Below are 19,924 nucleotides of genomic sequence, written 5' to 3'. Positions count from 1 at the left end.
ATTGGAGAATCTGGATGGGAAAAAGAAGTTTCTGTGTCCACCAACCTCTAACTGAAACTTAACATTTGTTTCCATTAGGAAAATGGGCAGCAGACCAAGAAGTACTGCTACCTGTGACTGATTCCCCAGGAATCACAGATGTTCACATGTTACAGATACCTCAAAGTATTGTTATATGCACCACTACTTGGAAGTTACGGTAATTATTATACCCACTCCTAGATCCCGTGATTTAATAATGAAGCACATCTTTAGCACAGATTTAAATGTTTCCTACTTTAATAACTTTCCTTCTTTGGATAACTTTATTTCAATAAAACTGGCTTCCCTGGCAATCCTGTGTATTTTATCTTGTACGTTTCTCCAGGAGTAGTGGTGCATTGGAAGTTAAGACTCTGCTGTGGATAATGAGCAGAGAGCTTTACAAAAAAGGTAGAGGTGAATAGATTTTGCGGCACCCTCACCTTGGGCTCTAACCTTCCCATTAGATGGAGCAGGTGGCAGTTGGTGGCATGTAAGCTAAGAGGACAGTGGCCCCTTTTAAGAACCTTCCTGTTCCTATATGTTGTTCATGTTGGTCTTTTTTTAGATGAAAATACTTTGAGTAGGAATATCCTGCTTTCAGCCTCTAAGACCACAATGACAGGGCTGGAAGGGATCTCAGCATCATAAATCCAGGCTCTGGGGTTCAGGGGTAACTTATTTACTTGAGGAGGGGGATCATATTAGTGAAAGATATTGAGGCATCCCAAGATAGTTTTTGGTTTTATTCTGGATAGAGAAAGTGTCCTGGAAGTCTTGGGAGAGAGGAAAAGGGAAGGAGGGAGGAAGGAAAAGAGAGACACACAGGTGGGCATGCATAAGCGTGGGAGAACACGTGCACACGCGTGCCAGCATGCACTGGGCTAAGGTCGGCATAGAAGGGGGTGAGGAGAGCTGGAAGGACTCAGCACCAAACTCCAGGATACCACTTTCTCCATCCACCTCCCAGCACCTGCCATCAACACTCCTATGAGTCTCCCAGAATCCTGTTAACTTCCCCGGCCCACCTTAGACTTCTCAGAAGTTAGATGCAGTCACACTGCTTCCTTGAAACACTTTTAAACACAAGGAGTAGATTCAGCAAACAAATTTCAAAGGTTTAATTTATATTCTTAGTTTCTTTTTTTTTAATTAAAAAATTCTATTATTCCCAACCCCACGGCACCCCTAGAGCTGCTTGATGAACCCTAGATGATGCTTTCCTGGTGGCTTAGATGGTAAAGAATCTGCCTGCAATGCAGGTGACCTGGGTTCGATCCCTGGGTTGGGAAGATCCCCTGGAGACGGGAATGGCGACCCACTCCAGTATTCTAGCCTGGAGAATTCCATGGACAGAGGCGCCTGGCGGGCTACAGTCCATGGGGACATGCCAGAGTGATAGCCTAGATGACAGTCGTCTTCAAATCTGAAAAGCTATTATATAAGGAAGAGGGTTGGAGCTACTGGCAGTGGCTTGGACGGCAAAACTGGAGTGAGATGAGAAGTTGTAGCCTGGAGGCAGGATTCACAGGTTTACCCCTGGGATTAGACATGATTTAGTGCCTTTCAGTTCTGGCAGTCTGTACCTGGTCCCTTCAGGTACTTAAGCCCGGCAAATCCTGGGTTTTACCAGGATGCTGGTCTCCGCACCAGATCTAGATAACGTCGTAGATGGTAGGATGTAATGAAGGGTGCTCGGGCTTTGAAACCCAACTCGCGCTCTAACCTTTGCATCCCACTTAGGAGTTAAGTCTGTGGAAAAGTCCTTCGCCTCTCCGAACCTTAGCTCCCTCCGCTGAAAATGGGGTCTATCTGCTGGAGAGTACGTAAAAGGCCTGCTGGAGAGGCCCACAAACGCTCCTTAAGTGAAGGAACCTCTACACTGGTTAAAAATCTTTTGCCAGCTGGAATCCCCGTTACACCCAGATTCACGCCCAGTCTCGCTCAGTCCGGCAGGGGGCAGCAGACTCCAGTCCCAGGATCAGGGCCAGGACCGAAAGCCGTGCCGCCGGAGCGAGTGGCCGGGTCCCGAGCGAGTGACCGGGTCCCGAGCGAGTGACCAGGTGTGGCCGCCGCCTGAGATGCTACAGCGCCGGCACTGCAGGTGGTACAGCCAAGTAACAACCTCCGCTGCACCGGGAGAGCACCGACCCGGTAGGACCGAGCTGCGGAAGAGGGAATGCTGCGCATGCGCATGCGGGGGCGGGGCCCGGTGCTTTCCGGAACCAGCAGCCCCGCCCACTGCTGGGAGGTGAGCTCTCGGAGTGGGAAGGCGCTGGCGGCAAGGTTAGCTTCTCGGTTCCAGGTACGAAGTTTTCCCTTAGATGGCTCCCACCTTTTTTCTTCAGCCGCGGGGAGAGCTTGGGGCTGTAGGTGAGCTGTACATCTGGCTGTACCTCGAGATCTTTCTGCCCGTAATGTTCATGCAAAGATGCAGAAATTGGCAGATAACGATGCCGAGAAACTTGGGAAGATTTTGCAGGGGATGGAGTCTCTTCTTCCGGGGATCGCTTCTCTCCTTTTTCTGGGAAGTCCCCGAATTTCTTCCTTCCGAGGTCCTGAATCTCCTACCTGTCCTCTCTCCTTTCTCGGAGCTAGGGAGAGATGGAGAAAGGGGTGGGGCCCTTGGATCATCGCAGAAATGCTTGGTAAGGTTTCAAACCTTCCCAGCACCACCCAGACTTCACTCGAAAATGTCTTTCAAGCCCCGAAGAGTTCAAAGGTGTTAGGTAAAAGAGGACCAGGACACCAAAAGAGTGTAACAGGCTTTAATGGCGAAGCGCTGCCGGGCGGGGTTCCCGGACCCGAACCGGGCAGGTCGAGGAAGTCTGCGCCCCCGGACCGTGTTAGAAGTTTGTTTATATATGCACGTTGCGAGGGACGGCCTTTGGGGCGGCTTTAGCCGGGGAAGTGTGCTGTTATTGGTCCCCGGGATCCTTTAGGGCGTAGGGACTTCCCCCCGCCGGCGGGGGAGAGGAGGGGCGGCTCATCATGGCAACCGGGGAAGTGTGCTGTCATTGGTCCCCGGGATCTGGGAGGATCCTTCCGTTAGGGACCTTCTCGCCGGTGGGAGGGAGAGGAGGGGTGGCCCATCATGGCCCCAGGGGTCGACCTTGCATTCTGACCCTTTTGATAGGATAAGGGGCGCCGTTATCGTTTCTGGCTACTTCCTGCTGAACTGGGGCGTCGTTGGTGCTGAGGGTCGTGGCTGGATCCCGGTGACCTTTAGGGGGCCTCAGGGTCTCTGGACTGGAGTTTGGAGTATGCGGCCACCATCAGCATCTGTCCAGTAGCCATCTGGGTCAGGTCCCTGACCCTCCGGAGGATGATCTGAGAAACACAAGGTCCTATCAACAGGATGAGGAGCAAGGCTGTGAGGGGTCTGAGAAGTGGGAGAAGCCATTTTGCCCAAGGTGACTTCCACCATCCGGAAAAGTCGGAACCGCCCAACTCGGCCTAAGTCTGATGCTTTCTCTCAGCTCTCGGACCTTGTTCTGAACTATCCCCGAGGCATTAATGAAAAGAAAACAACAGTCTTCCCCTAGGAACTGGCAGGTCCCCCTTTTTCAGCCCTTAGCAGGTCTAGGGCCCTTCGATTTTGGAGAGCCACTGCTGCCAGAGAGGTTATCTGGGTCTGTAATGCCATCAGGGAGTCTGCCACCTTGTCCAGGTCTCGATTGAGGTCTGTGGACTGCTTATAGCAAAAGTGCGTGGCTGATCCCAATCCTCCTGCCCCCAGTCCTAAGGCTGCGAATAAACCTCCTCCGAGGAGCAGGGGAGCTGCAGCTAATGCCCTCCCTTGGCGGTGGGTTGGTCGGATCTAGTCTTCCACCACCTGTGGTGTCAGAATGATCAGATAGGGCATAAGGAAGACCGGGGTGCAAGGCTGAGTCCAGTTGGGCGGGTTTGGGGATAGGGGGCCTCGTCTTGAGCCATCACAGGCCACTGTGGTTAATGAGGTGTTGTTGGCCAGAACGCAAGAGGCATTGGCTGGTAGATACAGTACCTCAGTGGTCAAGGGCCCCATTGGCCAGGTTACTTTTGTGGCATTTCGAGTGAGATTTTAGGCCTCTACCCATTTGCTGGGAATCGGTTGGGCAAGGAACGGTCGGGGTCTCAAGGGAGGACAGAGCCAACATGAGAGGTTTGGTGAGGTTTCAATCAGGGTCTGATAGGTGTCATTGATGCTGGTGAAAATTTGGGATGAAAAATCCAGGGGTTTGAGCGCCTGATGAACCTGGTCTAGGAGTTGTTGGGCTCATGGTGTGGATCAGAGGCTTCAGTCGCCAACTTTATGAGGTCCTGTTGGACCTTATGTTGGGTTTGTTGTTGCCTCTGATCTTGGGCCCCCTTCCCGTCTGTCATTCCATAGTGAGTTAGCATGGTAAAACAGAGATCTTTGCCTCCAGCTTTATGGCAGTTAGAGGCTGAACTTGATTTGGCTGTCCCAGGGCTCTTGGCCATCCAATACCATTTACCTCCATGAGAGCATGGCTGGGAAGGTGGAGCATAACAGTCTCGGTGGACATAAGTGTAGGTTGTGAACCCAGTTTTTTGTGGTCTCGTTTGGTGTAGCCCCGGGGGCAGGGTGTAGGTTGTCCTATCCGTGTTATCATGGCCAGGAGGAATAGTGACAAGAGCGTGTTTAGCTATGATATTAGGAGGAGAGTGATAAAGGAGAAAAAATCAATTTGAGCTTTTGTGAAAAGGAGGAAGGTCTCCTGTAAGTGCAGATCAGAAATTGCCTGGGTGAAAGAGTCATGGTCAATAATCGGGGTAGCCAGCCAGAGGTCTTGTAGTAGGGTCAAGATAAAGTCTTTAAGGCAGGCTAGAGACATATGGCCAGGTCAGGCCATTCTAAAGGAATAGCACCCCAGGAGCACCCCAGATGATAAGGTAAGTAAGGGCCAGTGAAAGTCGGAGGGTGGGCGGCCAGTCCTGGGGGGAGCCGTGACAGCCAGTCCAATGGCGAAGAGTATAGCCAAAGTTGTGATTGGCAACAGCCACAGCGGATGAGGCCAGTCAGGCATTGGACGGGGTGTGTCACTCACTGGCAGGAGGCAGGGGTGTCTTAGTAAAGGTGAATTGCTGGAGCCAAGAGTTGCTAAGGTCTGACAGGAATTTGGAAGCCAGGAGGTCGGCCAGGTGGTGTGGTGAGAATATAGTTAGGGGTTGATCTAGAATTAGTTTTTTTTTTTTTTTTTTTGCATTTGCGTATAGAGAAGCTGCTGCTGCCAGGGCGCGTAGGCAGGGGAACCATCCCCGGGCGGTGGGGTCTAACTGTTTGGAGATAAATGCCACTGGCAGGATTTCAGGGCCTGCAGGCTGTATGAGGGCTCCAAAGGCTATGACCCCTTTTTCATCAGTATACAGGTGATAGGGGAGATTGGGATTGGGCAGGAAGAGCGGGGAAGAGGACAGCAAAGCTGAGCGGAGGTTGTAGAAAGCCTTTTTGACCTCTGTTTCTGAAGAGAGCGGTCCAGTGGGGGTGTCTTTTGCGGCTGTGTAGAGGGGTTTAGCCAGTGAAGCATAGTTGGGGCCCCAGTGCTGGAAGAATCCTGTTAACCCCAAAAAGGACAAGATTTGTTCTCCAGTGGAAGGGGGCAGAGGTCTCAGAGAAGGCTGAGTCTGTCAGTAGTTAGAGCCTTGGTTGTTGGGATAATCTTTAGACCTAGGTAAGTCACAGAGGTCTGGGTGAGTTGGGCCTTTTGTTGAGATATTTGGTATCCTTTAGAGCTAAGGAAGTTAAGAAGAATAGTGGTATGTGTCTGAGAGAGAGCTTGTGAGGGGCTGCAGAGCAGAAGGTCATCCACATACTGTAAGGGGACACTAGGGGCCAGCGGGCATGTGGCCAGATCCCAGGCCAGAGCCTGGCCAAAAAATGGGGGCTGTCTCTAAACCCTTGGGGGAGGACTGTCCATGTTAGCTGGGAGGACTGTCGGGTTTCTGGGTCGGTTCATGTAAAAGCAAAGAGGAATTGGCAGTCTGGGTGTAAGGGAATAGTGAAAAAGGCATCTTTGAGGTCTATGACAGTAAAGTGAGTCGTACTGCTAGGGATGTTAGAAAGTAAAGTATAGGGATTGGGGACAATCGGATGAGCAAGGATTATGGCCTCGTTTATCAGTCGAAGGTCCTGGACCAGTCAGTAGCCACCAGCAACTTTCCGTACTGGGAGAATGGGAGTATTGCAGGGCGAGGCCGTGGGGACCAGCAGGCCGTGGCCTAAGAGACGGTCTATGATTGGCTTAAGACCGCATAGGTGAGTCTGAGAGATGGGGAATTGAGGGCGGCTTGGGAAGTGGGAAGGATCACGTAGTTTTATCAGGATGGGGGTGTGATGGGTTGCTACCAGAGGGATTTCAGTGTCCCAGGTGGTAGGGTCGACAACTGGAGCCTCAGGGGAGCAGAGGAGAAGTAGGGGCAAGGTGAGAGATTGGGAAAGTGAGAGAGGTAGGTGAATGGTGGCCCTAAGCTTAGCTAGAATGTCTCGCCCCAGCAGGGGAGTGGGGCATGGAGGGATTATCAGAAAAGAGTGTGCGAACAGGAAGTGGTCAAGCTGACAGGGCTGTGGCCCAGTCTACAAGGGTCATGAAGATGTGCCATCTATACCCACCACCGAGACCTGGGAAGGATGCAAGGTGTCCCCGAAGGAGGGAAGAACCGAGTAAGCAGCCCCCGTAGCATCAAGAAATTGATAGAATTACCCGCCACTTGAAGCATTACCCTGGGCTTGGCTTGGGTCATGGGGGTCCCCGAGTCTGGGCACCGTCAATCTTCACCAAAGGAGAGAAGTTCCAAGGTGGGGTGCGGGGAGGAAATGTCCTTTTGGGAGCCCAGACCTTGGCCCGGTATGGCCGGGGCCTGAGTCGCCTGGGAACAATCACTCGCCCAATGTCCCGGCTATTTGTAGCGAGGGCAGGGCTTTGTCGGGAGCCAGGGGTTTGGGCATTGGCGGGCCCAGTGGCCCTCATGATTGCATTTGAAGCAGGCTCCTGGCGGTGGCTTCTGGGAACCCACCCTCTGTCCCGTGGCCGGCCGCAGGGCTGCTACCAGTGCCTGGGTGTGTCTCTCAAGGAGGTTAGCCTGGAGTTCGGCCTTTTGTTTAAGCCTCGCCTTGCAGCTGGCTTCGGTGGCTTCTTCCTGGGCCATTTTTACCAGGTCTCGGAGCGGGGTCTGAGGCCCATCCTCAACCTTGGAGAGTTTTTTTCTGATGTCTGAAGCTGATTGGGATATAAAATGGTTGGCTAGGGTAGTAACCCCCACCGGAGAATCTGGGGCAATCTGGGTATAGGTGGTGAGAGCCTCTGTCAGCCTGTTAAGAAAGGCTGCTGGGTTTTCATCGGGGCCCTGAGTCACTTCATCTAGTTTAAGTAGCTTTACTACCTTAAGGGAGGTGGTTTCCATTCTCTCTAATAGGCATTCTATCATGTATTGAATGTTGGCCTTCCCTCTTTGTCCCTCTTGATAGTCCCAGTCTGGGTCTACGTCTGGAATAGCAGCTGCTCCGGGTGGCCGGGCTGGGTCTGCTGGGTTGGCTACATGTCTCCGGTCTGCTACCACTCTTGCTGTGGCCCAAATGGCCTTTCTTTTCTCTGGGGTAGTAGTGGACCCCAGGATGACAAACACGTCTTGCCAGATGAGGGCGTAAGACCGAGAGAGCTGTGTGAAGTTTTTGATGTAGTTAGAGGGGTTGGCCGAGTAGGAGCCTAGCCGTTGTTAAATATGGGCAAGATGTTGGAGTAAAAAGGGCACGTGGACATGGGTGAGACCCTCTGGGCCGGCCACCTGGGGGAAAGGAAGCAGGGGAGCTGGTGGCAGATTGGGAGCAGTCTGCGACCTTGTGTGTGAGCTGACTGGTGAGTCAGAAAGGGGGGTGGGGCATGGAGGAAGGGGCGGATACTGAGGTGGAGCCAGGGGAGCGGCGAGAGGTGTAGTCACAGGAGAGCTGAGCTGTGAGAACAGTGAAGGGGCAGACGATAAGGGGGGAAGGGGTGGATGGAGAGACGGAGCCAAGGACGGAGTCAGGGGGCGGCGGGAGGCACAGTCACAGGAGAGGGTCCATATGGAGGGAGTGGGTGAGGGCGATAGAGGGGAGGTTGGTGTGGGGGAGGTCGGTGAAGCCGGGCATGAAGGGAGGGGTGGATATAGAGGTGGCTTTGTCACAGGAGGGCTGGGCTGTGAGGGCAGTGGAGGAGGGGAGGACACGGGAGAAGTTGGCAAGGGCGATAGGAGAATTTCAGAAGGGGAACAGTGGGTATATAGGGTGGGACAGGAGCGCAACAGCCAGAAAGCCCGTACGTAGGGTACCTCAGACCATTTTCCTGTCTTCTGGCAGTAATTATCTTAGTCACGGAGGATGTTTAAATCGAAAGTTCTGGTTGGCGGCCATTGTGAGCCGTTATCTAAAGAATATTGGGGCCATGCCTCAGAACAAAGGTAGGTTAAGCGTTGGGAACAAATTTCTCCGGAGATATGTAGAGTTCTGAGGTTGGCAAGTAAACATTCTAGTGGTGTAGACCAGGGCCGTTCGGGCTTGGAGGGAGCTGCCCCCATGGTGACTATGAATCAAAGGTCCTGGACCAGTCGTTAATGGGGCTGGGAGTGGTCCGGTCAGGCGTCCCCGAATAGTCCGTCAGCCCAGCGAGGAGAAGGCCACTCAGCCAAGATGGATGTCTCCAAATTGACAGGCGGTGAGGAAGCAAGCCTGGCTTGCGGAGGAGGGGTCCAGAGCGGCCGCGATTTACCCGAACCGGGACACCCTAGGCATAATTGCCATGGAAGCAAAAACCCCCAGAGCCCAACCGATGGAACTTACCCCGTATCCTGCCAGACGGTTGAATGGTCCCAGAGGGGTGACGGGGTGACCTGGTCCGGTGCAGGCCAGACCTGAGGGGGCCGCAAATCCCGCTTGTCGCGGGATGGGCCCTCGCCTCGGGCCCCACATTGGGCACCAAATGTTAGGTAAAAGATGACCAGGACACCAAAAGAGTGTCTAACAGGCTTTAATGGGGAAGCGCTCCCGGGTGGGGTTCCCGGACCCGAACGGGGCAGGTCCAGGAAGTCCGTGCACCCAGACCGTGTTAAAAGTTTGTTTATATATGAAAGTTGCGAGGGATGGCCAGTGGGGCGGCTTTAGCCGGTGAAGTGTGCTGTTATTCATCCCCCAGGATCCTGGAGGCTCCCTCCGTTAGCGGGTAGGGACTTCCCCCCGCCGGCGGGTTAGAGGAGGGGCGGCTCATCATGGCAACGGGGGAAGTGTGCTGTCATTGATCCCCAGGATCTGGGAGGATCCTTCCGTTAGGGACCTTCTCGCCGGTGGGAGGGAGAGGAGGGGTGGCCCATCATGGCCCCCGGGGTCCGACCTTATAAAAGGTAGGTAATTATTGATACCCAGCATATGGAAATGCTTTTTATATAATAGCTTAGGGAGATCTCTTAGTGGGTTCTCCAAATTTCGGAGGGCTAGGGACAAGGCAGGGCCCTGTCACCTAGTTTTGTGCGCTGTGCAGTAAGTCGTTTTGGTGCATTGCACCCAAGATGCTTTCTGGCCTTTCCAAGGGCTGGGCATTGCATTTGCGATGGGAGCACGTGATGCAACACGCACACCATCTTCATTCCCATCCCCGCCTTGTTAACGCAGCCTCTGGCTTTGCTCTGTGATTCTGAGCAAATCAAACAGTCCTGCAACGGAAAAGGAGCGACAAGGCGAATTGCCTTTTGTTGGGATTTTCACTGTAAACCCTTACAACAGTTGAGAATAGATTTCTTTTGCCTCCTTAGAACGACACTCGGCTCCCTAAGGCTGTGAAGGGCTTTTTCCTGGCAATAGAGCTATACCGAGGGTAGGTCGGTTTCAGAGTATCTTAAGGCAGAAGTTATTCCTGAGTTTAGTCCTCAAGGACCTTGACTGGTGCAGAGGAGAGAGCTCAAGGGAAGTGACTCTACATCAGGGCCCCAAGAGAGGATCAGAGGAAAAACTGGGGGGCTCAGAGGAGGGAAGGGAACCAGCCTTCCACAGCAGGTGATTGACTTAAGGAAAAAATTAGGGTCCTAAGTTACCACCTGATGATGAGTGATCTCTCTCATAACTTCACCTCCTGACTGTGTGTTGGTCATCTTAGACTGAACATGTTGCTTCCCTGTCTCAGGAAACAGCATCAAGGCTCTCCTCCCCACTAGTGGTCCAAGCCAGAGACTCATCCCGTCCCTGTTCCCCCCACCCCCACTCCCCCACTCCGGGCTTGTTGACTCAACCCCCTGACCTGTCCACCTCACTCCACTCTCATTTCTCCAGGCCAGACCACCATCATCTCTTGCTTGGCTTACTGCATCAGCCTCCCAGCCCATCTTTACCAGACTCCCTTTACAGGGCTTCCAGGAGTAGTCTGGCCCTTACACAGCAGTGCCCGCTCTTTTCACACCCCTTGCAGTTCTCTCCGTTTTAAAACCGTGCCATGCTGTCTCACGCCACTAGGCTTTTGTAGGTGTCTCCCTTCTGCCTAGCACACACCCTTCCTTGCCAGACTGCTCCCTTGCTTTACTCCTGCCCACCTCAAGACCCCAGCTGGGTCCCTGCTTCCTCACAGAACGAAGCTTAGGCTGCCAGCCTGGGAGGGTGAAGCTCCTGGTTATAGGGCCTGTGCCTCTCCTCTGAGGGCTCCCTCAGGCAGCTGCGGCCTTCCCGGTGCTGCGCTGGAAGTCTTGGAAGATCAGGGCCGTGTCCATCAGTGGGGCTTTCCATCTCTTCCTGCTTCCTGCACATAGAAGACACCCAAGAGATAGTCGTTGATGTAATTGAGTATACATGCAAGTTATATCGGTAATATTATGGTTTGAGTCTATGAACGCCTGCATCATAAATCACCCTGCCTCAGTTGATTTCTCATTGTGCTGAAGTAGTATTGCCCTTGTTCACATCAAGCTTAAAAATGGGTGTAAGAGTGAAAGGGAGGAATCACCATTTGAGCAGCTAATATTTGTTGGGTGCTCAGTGTGTGCCAGGCATGGGTTCTGAGTGCCTTACAGCGTTAACTCATTTCATCACCACAGCAACTCTGTGAGGTAGGCATTTTTATTATCCCTGCTTTACAGATGGAGAAACTGAGACACAGAGAGATTAAGGAAGGTGCCTAACATTACACATTGGTGAAGCCAAGCATACACTGTGGAATGTGATGGGCTCCTTGAGAAAGACAGGAAGTAGGACTGGATGTGAGGTGCTCACAGGGCTGAGGGTGATAGGTCTCCAGGTGGAAGCCAGTGCAGGGTGGGCTAAGCTACGAGGCCAAGAAGTGCTTAACCCAGAATTCAGAACTTTCAGGAACTTCAGTCTCACTTGCACCTTCACTCTTTTGGCACCTAACTTAGTTTTTGGAAGTACTGCTGATTAGGAATGAAACTTCTCTGAGTCTGCTATCTTGGTTCTGCTGTGTGACCTCGGGGCTGCTGCTTGCCTTTTCTGTTCTTTAGTCGCCTCATCTGCAAAGTGGGTAATGATAGTACTTACCTCCTAGGGTCGTGGTGATAATTAAATGAGCTGGTACATATAAGGCCTTGCAGTGGTGCCTGGCACGTGGTAACTGCTCAGGAACGACATCCTCATTATGATTTAACCATGGTTTGGAACACAGGTCCTTCTTCTATATTCAGCCCCACTGGACCACTTCTTGGGCATCAACAACCATCCTGTTTTAATTCTTCATCCCACAGACATTGAGAATTTTCCATCGTTGCCTCCTTTTCAGCGCCATCCCCTCCTGTGCCTTGGGCTCCCAACCCCAGACCCTTCCTAACAGTAAGTGCTAGCTTACTCTACTTTTCCATTCTTCTGGGCGAGTTTGTTACCAGTTGCTACAGAGAATTAAAGACCAGGTTAACCTAAATGGCAAACAGTGAGAAAATTGTGAATATACAAAAAATTCTCATATACCATTCCTCGTGTATACAAAGGTAATTAATTTTCCCAGGGAGAAAATAGAGATGTAAAAAGTGTGCAGTCACCGCCAGGAACCTTAGAATTAAAAAAAAAAAAAAACCAACAAACTAGAGCTTATCTCATCTATTCTCCTCACTTTGGGGGAGTTGGCCTTTTAGGGATGGGGCATGGTCCAGGGTCCAGCAGCCACTAGTGACCAGAGGCCATGTGTCCAGCCTGTAGCCAGCACTCTCCTACGTCTTGGAGAATTCCAGGCAGGATTTCCATGGAGTTTCTTCGAACTTTTCACCCGTAGGTGTTTCAGCTGCTTCTGTGAGGCCTGCAGTATCTCGCGGTCACTCAAGTTAACTTCCTGCCAGGGCTGCATTGCATTGCATCCTTCAGTGGTTTCCCGTGGACCAAGCGTGTGTGTCTCTGCCACCACAGGGGAGCTGTCTCACAACAAAGCAAAGAGCACGTTGAAAGGGAATCAGTCAACAAGCACACGTCCTTGTTACCCCTTTCCTGTTCTTAGATGTGAAGAGGAGCGGGTACAAAAAGGAAAGAATTACAAGGTAGAGTTAAGGTCAAGGAAGTTAGAAGAGCAGACACTCCAGACCAGGTGGACGGCGCAGGTGGGAGTGGTTAAGGAGGTTAGGGGTGTGGCTGAGAAGGGGCGTGGTTAAGGAGACTAGGGGTGTGGTCGAGAAGGGGCGTGGTTAAGGAGGTTAGGGGTGTGGCTGAGAAGGGGCGTGGTTAAGGAGGTTAGGGGTGTGGCTGAGAAGGGCCAAAGTTAAGGAAGTTAGGGGTGGGGCTGAGAAAGAAAGTAGGTTCAGAGGGAGATGGTTCCTAGAGAATGTAGGTCCGGGAGAAGCGGGCAAGTTCCAGGCGCGGGACTGCAAAGTGAACACGGTAGAGTCACTGCCCCGCTAGGAGCCCAGGCTAACCAGAGCAGAAGTCCTGCTGGGGAGGTGGAAAGGCGTCCCCAACTGAGAGGACAGCAAGTCTTGGCAGACGGGAAAGGAAAATCAGCCTCGGGTGTCTCCCTGAGTGATCTTGAGAGTGACGAGGGTTGGGGGGGACGGCGGCTGAGTGCCCTTGGGAGAGGGGGAAGACCTAGCTGCGCTTTTCTTAGTGAACTAGAGAAATTAATTTATATAATTCTGTGGAATGCACATCATTTTTATATACATTGGCTCCCCCAGACTCTTCTTGTCTTGTAAAATATGTCCCTTCCCCCTTGCTTTAGACTTGAACCTTGCCAATGGACCTGATTGGTTTTGGTTATGCAGCCCTGGTGACATTCGGAAGCATTTTGGGATATAAGCGGAGAGGTGAGGCCAAACCAGATTTTTCATCAAAAGGACCTGGTGGGAGGTTGTGCTGGGATCATCTGAGAAGTCTATAAATAGGACATGAAGTCCTCAGGTGGCTGAGGACCAGCATGTGGTGGGAGGATTCGGGGAAGTAGGGGGGTTCCCTGCGGCTGGGTGAACAGAGCCTGGGTGTCTGGGTCTCCCTTCATCTGTTAATATTAGTTGCATAATTAATTGACTTAACCTCCTCAGGGCTACTCACTTATTATCAGATGAGTTTGTTTTTTTGTTACATACTCATAGTGTCAAAAGGGCTTCCCTTGTGGCTCAGGCTGGTAAAGAATCCGCCTGTAATGTGGGAGACCTGGGTTTGATCACTGGGTTGAGAAGATATCCTGGAGAAGGGACCAGCTACCCACTCCACTTTTCTGGCCTGGAGAATTCTATGGACTATATAGTCCATGGGGTCGCAAAAGTGTCAAAATGAATTATGTTGATGTTGTGTGTTGCAACAGAAAATTTGTTCAATACTTAGATATAATATCTGAAGTGGTCTCTTCATCTCTGTCCCAAGATGGAGAAAATATGCAGTTGATAAAAGACTTTCATGGAGAAAAAATGAAAGGCCAAGTTTTCTATTTTAGTTTGTTTTAAGGTAAATGCATTTATATAGTCACAGTGCCCCACAATTCTCTTTCTTATTTTTTTAGAAATTCATAAAATGAAGTTATATTTTGAAGACTGGTTGATTAGTGACATTGGAGGACTTGAATTTCAGGTCTATATGGTTTTGAAAGTTACTTCTTTTAGCGATTTTTTGCTGCTGCTGCTGCTAAGTCGCTTCAGTTGTGTCTTGACTCTGTGCGACCCCATAGATGGCAGCCCACCAGGCTCCCCCGTCCCTGGGATTCTCCAGGCAAGAATACTGGAGTGGGATGCCATTTCCTTCTCCAGTGCATGAATGTGAAAGTGAAGTTGCTCAGTCGTGTCCTACTCCTAGGGACCCCATGGACTGCAGCCCACCAGGCCCCTCCGTCCATGGGATTTTCCAGGCAAGAGTACTGAAGTGGGTTGCTAGTGACCTGATTTTTTCTCTGAGGTGTAGGAAAGAGAGAGAGAGTGCGCGCGTGCGCGTGTGTGCGTGCGTGCGTGCGTGTGTGCGTGTGTATGTGTGTTGGGGTTGCTGGAGGGTGTGGCAGGAGAGGGTTACTTTAGTTATAAGACAGCTGCTTCCACTTGTTGCCTGAAGAATTAAGCTGGAACCTAGTGCACGTGGCTTCGGTTTCTGGATGGGGGTGTGTGTGTGTGTGTGTGTGCATTGCTGTAATGGTTTTTAACCCTGCTGCAATCTGAATTTTCTGTCGATGTTTTAAAAAAGATGCCTTGTAACTGAATCACTTTGCTGTACATCAGTAACTAACACAACACTGTAAATCAGTTATACTTCAATAAAAATAAATGATACATTTAAATCCCTCCCCTCAAAAAAAAACCCCAGAGGTGCCTTGACCCTAGAGATTCCAATCTGATAGATTCTAAATAGAGTGAGTGCCTTGAAGTGGGGACTATGTGTGTTGGTCACAGTATCACTGATGTGTACCCTCTTGCTCCCTACCTGGGGCAGAGGAAGTCCTCTCTCTGTCCGGGTGCCTGGGGCAATGCTGGGCGGGTACTGGCTGGGGAAGGGGATGGGTTGGCAGCTGGTTAGCTGAATCAGTGACCAGGTTTTTCCTGTTACTCATTATGGTCCTGATCCACCCCTGAATCCTGATGTGTTGAGGCTGGAAGCTTTGTTAATTACTCAGGACAGAACCACTGCTTGGTTTTCATAGGACCCCCTCTACCTCCATGAGTTGAAAACATCATTTATCTTATTTTTATCATCACAACCTGAGAGTGAAATAATAGAGGCAAAGAGAATAGGGGGAATAAAAGAGGGGCATAAAGAAGTTAGATAATTGTCTAGGATCATGCAGTTGCCATTGGAAGCACTACTCCAAGGCAGGCTTTAACTCCACACCCATCCCTCCCATTGCTGTGTACTTGGGGTTCTGCATGAAACAGTCATTTCTTAGAAACTGTCCATGGATAGCTGATACATGATTTGGCCTTGTCCAGTTACAGTGCCCAAGAAGAAACACATTTTTTTCCACTTGTTGCATATATCACACATTAAGTGATAAAGGCATGTCTTCATTTGTGGATTTTCTATCTGAACCCTTACTTTTTTTTTCCCTCCAGGTGGTGGTCTGTCTCTGATTGCTGGCCTTTTCATTGGATTTTTGGCTGGCTATGGAGCTTACCGTGTCTCCAATGACAAGCGAGATGTAAAGCTGTCACTGTGTAAGGCGTTTTTTCCCTGGTTATGCAGAATCAAAGCTTGGGGGTAGCTTTTTAATACCCAGCCCAGGTGTCCTAGAAAATACCGGTGAGTTGGCAGGTGGCAAAATGCTTGTATGGAGATGGAACACTATTCTGGTTCCTTTCTACACATACCCGATCAAAAGTAATGATGTTGCTGCCAGGCCTCAGAAGAGTATTTCTGTAAAGTTTGTTACTAGGAAGAGAAAATAAAATTAGAAAAAATGAGGAATTATGTCTGAATTTTCTGCTAACCCTTCTAAATGCATGTTAGCATAGTTTTTTATTACTGTGGAAATATCTAAAAAGAGACCGTCTTGGATTGTTTTATTGAATTTACAAACTGCTTTTAGATCCCACTTTGCCTTAAGATTGAACCTAGGAATGCAAGGCTGGGGCTTCCCTGACTGTCCAACGATTAAGACTTTGCCTTCTAATGCAGGGAGTGTAGGTCTGAACTTCTGGTCAGGGCACTAGATCCCACATGCTGCAACTAAGACCTGGCACAGCCAAATAAATAAATATTTTAAAAAATGATACACATTTTGGGCATTTTATTCATATGCACTTAAACAGTTAATATATCTTATTGCCAGTCATGTTGATTTGTATATCAGCAAGTGATTTTGCCTTTAAAGTTGTTCTTAAATTGTGATATCAGTGGCCTGGTCTCTTACATAATCTCTTATCATAGTGGTTCAGCTCCTAAAAAGCTGGTATGGTGCTTCTGAATTTGTATTATTATTAGACTGTTGTTATATATTTTGTCTCCAAGCCTTCATTTTTTTGAAAATGGAATGCTATGAAATAAAGCCAGCCTTTTCCTGCTATTATTTTATTAATCAGTCTTACTTTAAAGATTCACTTTAGAAACTGATTCTTTTCCTTCCATTTATTGGATGTCTCCTGTGAGTCTAGGCATACTGCCTAGTATTCCTGAGGAAACTTGGAAAAGATACAGTCCTGGCCTTCCCAGGAGTGTTCTATAAATAGAAATTTAACTTAGAAAAACACTTTTTCTTTTCAAGATATTTCAGTGATGGATTTTTAACATGCTTGTTTACTCAGAAACCTTTTTGATTAGCTAATTTATAAAGTATTTTGACAGAACACTTTATCTTTTCAAGAACATAGCAACTCAGTACCAACACATAATCATTGTTATATTAAAAAGCTGAAATCAAATCCATCTGTTTCACAAGCAAGCACTGATAACATGTTTGAGGCCCTGGTTCATGCACTGGTCTGATTTTTAGTTACAGCTTTCTTCCTGGCCACCATGATGGGGGTGAGATTTAAGAGGTCCAAGAAAATCATGCCAGCTGGACTGGTTGCAGGTTTAAGGTAAGAAAAACCTATTTTGATCTATTCTTTCCTCTGCTGTCATTTTGAAGTGCTGAATTTTGGGCAAAAGTGAGTTTTAACTTGAAAGGTCAAAGTAATTTTTATTACAGTTAGCATGACTATAAAACCTTAAAACATCATCCATTCAATCAATTGCTGACATTTATGTGCCTGGGAATGTTTTTTATCAAATATACTTAGTGTTGCTATAGTATCTGATCACATGTACACAATTATACCTTTTTCAGAATAAAGAATTAAAATCAGCCTCATTTTTTCTCATGATTTACCTGTCTGAGGCAGTAAGTGTATTCATTTAAATCTGGTATCTCTCTTAGAGAGTTTGACAGTAACAGTCTCTCACAGTTATTTTGAGTTTTTAAGGGAGAAAACTTAATATTTTTAAAAAAGATAAATAGGGAGCTTCACATTTCTCTTAATCTCAGTAATTCTTTCCATGAGATTAAGCACATTCCCAAGTAAAAATTTGTGCGTAACATTTTAAATTCTTCTTGGAAGCTGCCTTTATATATTGAAAGTTGTCAATGTGTTCATTTTCTTTGATGTAGGTTTTCACTTTTGGCAATTTATGCTGAAAAAATAATGAGATATATACAAAGACTGATGTCTATTACAACTCTGTGTCTAGTTGAAGATATGAGGAGCTGAAAAATTAGAAGCAGCTTGAAAATTCACCAGTAAAGAAATGGTTCAATAATTGTTTTTCCACTTAGTGGATTATTGAGCAAGCATTGCATCTCATGTTTTCAAAAACCATTTAGTGATTGTTTGAAAATATTAATGACGAAATAGGAGATGAAAACAGAATAAACAACCAAATATAGTGTGATCTCAATTTTTTGAAAGTCTGTGTATAGAAAAACAAGATAGGAAGGAAATACTTCAAATACTTCATGTTAGTAACGGAATGAGAAATTTTCTGCTTTCTACTTTTCAATAGAATTTTCTAGCATGACTGGATATAATGTTTATGATTTGGGAACAAAAGTGTGATTATACAGACCTGATTTCTAATGAGAGTCCTGTTCCAATGATGATACTTGGTAGTGGAAAGTCAAAGTAGGGTTTATAGGTTAAAAAGACACGACTTCAAGCTTGGAAAGTAGCTGAGATTGTAATAATAACACAAAATTGCCCCTTGATGAGTTTTTCAAGCTCCTTGCCTTTACTATCTATTGAAAATTTTGTTTCCTAACTTTTCTCTTATGAAAGTTCAGCCCAGATTTTCAGAACATTAAATTCTGATTTTTCTCCTTCACTTAGTGAACATTTTTAAAGTGGCCAGTTCAGTCACATCTGGGAAGTTCAAGTACAGGGATCCTGAGAGCATCTCTGGCCCAGGGAGTAGCAGCAGAGCCGCACCCTGGAAGCCAGGGTCCAGTACCACACAGGTTAGGTAGGCACGTGAGCCTTCTCTCACCTCCTGAGTCACCTCCCCTTGCCTGTCTTTTGTTTTAATCCAGCCTCTTGATGATCCTGAGACTTCAGTTACTGCTGCTTTGAGAATCCAGAGAAAGTGAAAACTAAATCTGAGTCTTTCTGCTCTAACGGCCAGAAGCCTACTGTTTGTACCGAAAAGATAAATTCCAGTATGGAATGTTCAATGTGGTCTTATTTTATGTCGGAAACTACCCAAGAAACACTGTCGCCTCTAATATGGACACTAGTTTGAAGGATTTTTGTTTTTTTTTTAAATAAATAGTTTAACTGTTTTCTATTGTTAGATTCTGATTTCATTAAAGATATTTTAATGAAATTGTGATGTACATCATAAATTGTGATGTACTCTTTGATTTTCTATGTCATGTTTTATAGATGGTGGTTCCAAATACTCATGTCTGGAGTAAGTTTAAACTATAAACTATAACTTATCAGATGATGGAATGCCCTAAGTGGGCTTCATAGAATGCTCTTGTATCTATTTGTCATTTGTGTTATATTCGATTTTTTTTCCCATTTTAATTGTATTTCTGCCAGTGTTTTTTCTTCCTTTAATAAACTTCATCTCCAGCACACTCTGTACAAATAGAATGTATTCAGTATTCAAATAAAAGACCTGTTTTAAGCCTGTTTCTCTCATTTTAAAGTCTTCTCTATATCCTCATCTTTAATAGTCTTTTTTAAGGATTCTATTCTACTCCCTTTATAATAACAGAAAATAAATAAAAGTTTAAATGTTTACAATTTGGAACAATAAAAAATATTAAGAAAATATACTGATACATGGCTCCCTGATTGTCATTCCTTAATATTTTATGTTAAATAGTGTTAAACCACTGAGGGCATCAGATCACCCTCATTCTATACCGTGAAGATCAACTACAATTAATTAACTACCATTCTCAAAACCAACAGCAAGAAACATCTCTATTTCCAGGGAATCCTGCCATTTTCAGAAGACAAGACAGATGCAAAGATGAAAAAAAAAATCTGTCTTCCCCTTATTCACTTACAAAATGTTTTCAATATTATTGCATGTTATAGAAACTCATTGTAGACAAATCAGAAAATATGGATAAGCTAAAAACATTTGTCCTCCTTACCGGCCTTTTTTCTCAGATTGAGCAGGTGTTTAATAGATGTGCATTTTTCCTGTGGCTGTCTATGTCTTAATGAGTAGAAACACGGCATTCGCAAGGTAGAAATTGGGCGCTTAATTACGTTTAAAAAGAATCCTGTGTGAGAGTGGAGTGTGTGTAAGGGCGTCTCTTCTTTTTTCCCCTCTCCTCTTTGTTTTCACAAAATAAGTTCTCTTTCACACTACTATATATAAAATAGGTAACCAACAAATACCTACTGTATAGCACAGGGGACTATATTCAGTATTCTGTAATAACCTGTGATGGAAAATAACCTAAAAAAAGATGATAACTGAATAACTTTGCTGTATACCTGAAACTAACACAACATTGTAAATTAACTGTATTTCAGTAAGTTTTTTTAAGAA

General features: G+C 47.5%; 1 protein-coding gene across 12 annotated transcripts; it reads left to right on the top strand.

The window, feature by feature from the left end:
• Positions 1,344-19,191, top strand: TMEM14A (transmembrane protein 14A). 12 transcript variants are annotated; one of them, XM_018039202.1, is made up of 7 exons: positions 1,933-2,326; positions 11,731-11,815; positions 12,471-12,570; positions 13,185-13,269; positions 15,493-15,594; positions 16,869-16,956; positions 18,441-19,047. In XM_018039202.1, exons 4-7 carry the CDS (start codon positions 13,200-13,202, stop codon positions 18,478-18,480), a joined length of 300 nt encoding a protein of 99 aa, XP_017894691.1. In that variant the 5' UTR covers positions 1,933-2,326; positions 11,731-11,815; positions 12,471-12,570; positions 13,185-13,199; the 3' UTR covers positions 18,481-19,047. The 12 variants fall into 12 exon arrangements, with proteins under 12 accessions (XP_017894689.1, XP_005696478.2, XP_017894691.1 ...); XM_013973903.2 differs by having other exon boundaries at positions 12,252-12,570; XM_018039204.1 differs by having other exon boundaries at positions 1,935-2,326; positions 11,766-11,815; positions 12,383-12,510.

This window comes from Capra hircus, chromosome 23 (genome assembly GCF_001704415.2).
Source record: "Capra hircus breed San Clemente chromosome 23, ASM170441v1, whole genome shotgun sequence".
NCBI lineage: Eukaryota > Metazoa > Chordata > Mammalia > Artiodactyla > Bovidae > Capra > Capra hircus.
This window is presented reverse-complemented; position numbering and strand designations above follow the sequence as displayed.

What these genes read in the sequence shown, in the direction of transcription:
- TMEM14A (XM_018039200.1), top strand. Translation starts at nt 2,201, where the DNA reads ATGCTGCGCATGCGCATGCGGGGGCGGGGCCCGGTGCTTTCCGGAACC. An exon ending in GGTTAGCTTCTCGGTTCCAG is followed by an intron (nt 2,327 to 11,730) that starts GTACGAAGTTTT and finishes TTCATCCCACAG; the next exon opens with ACATTGAGAATTTTCCATCG. An exon ending in ACCCCAGACCCTTCCTAACA is followed by an intron (nt 11,816 to 12,382) that starts GTAAGTGCTAGC and finishes CTGCCACCACAG; the next exon opens with GGGAGCTGTCTCACAACAAA.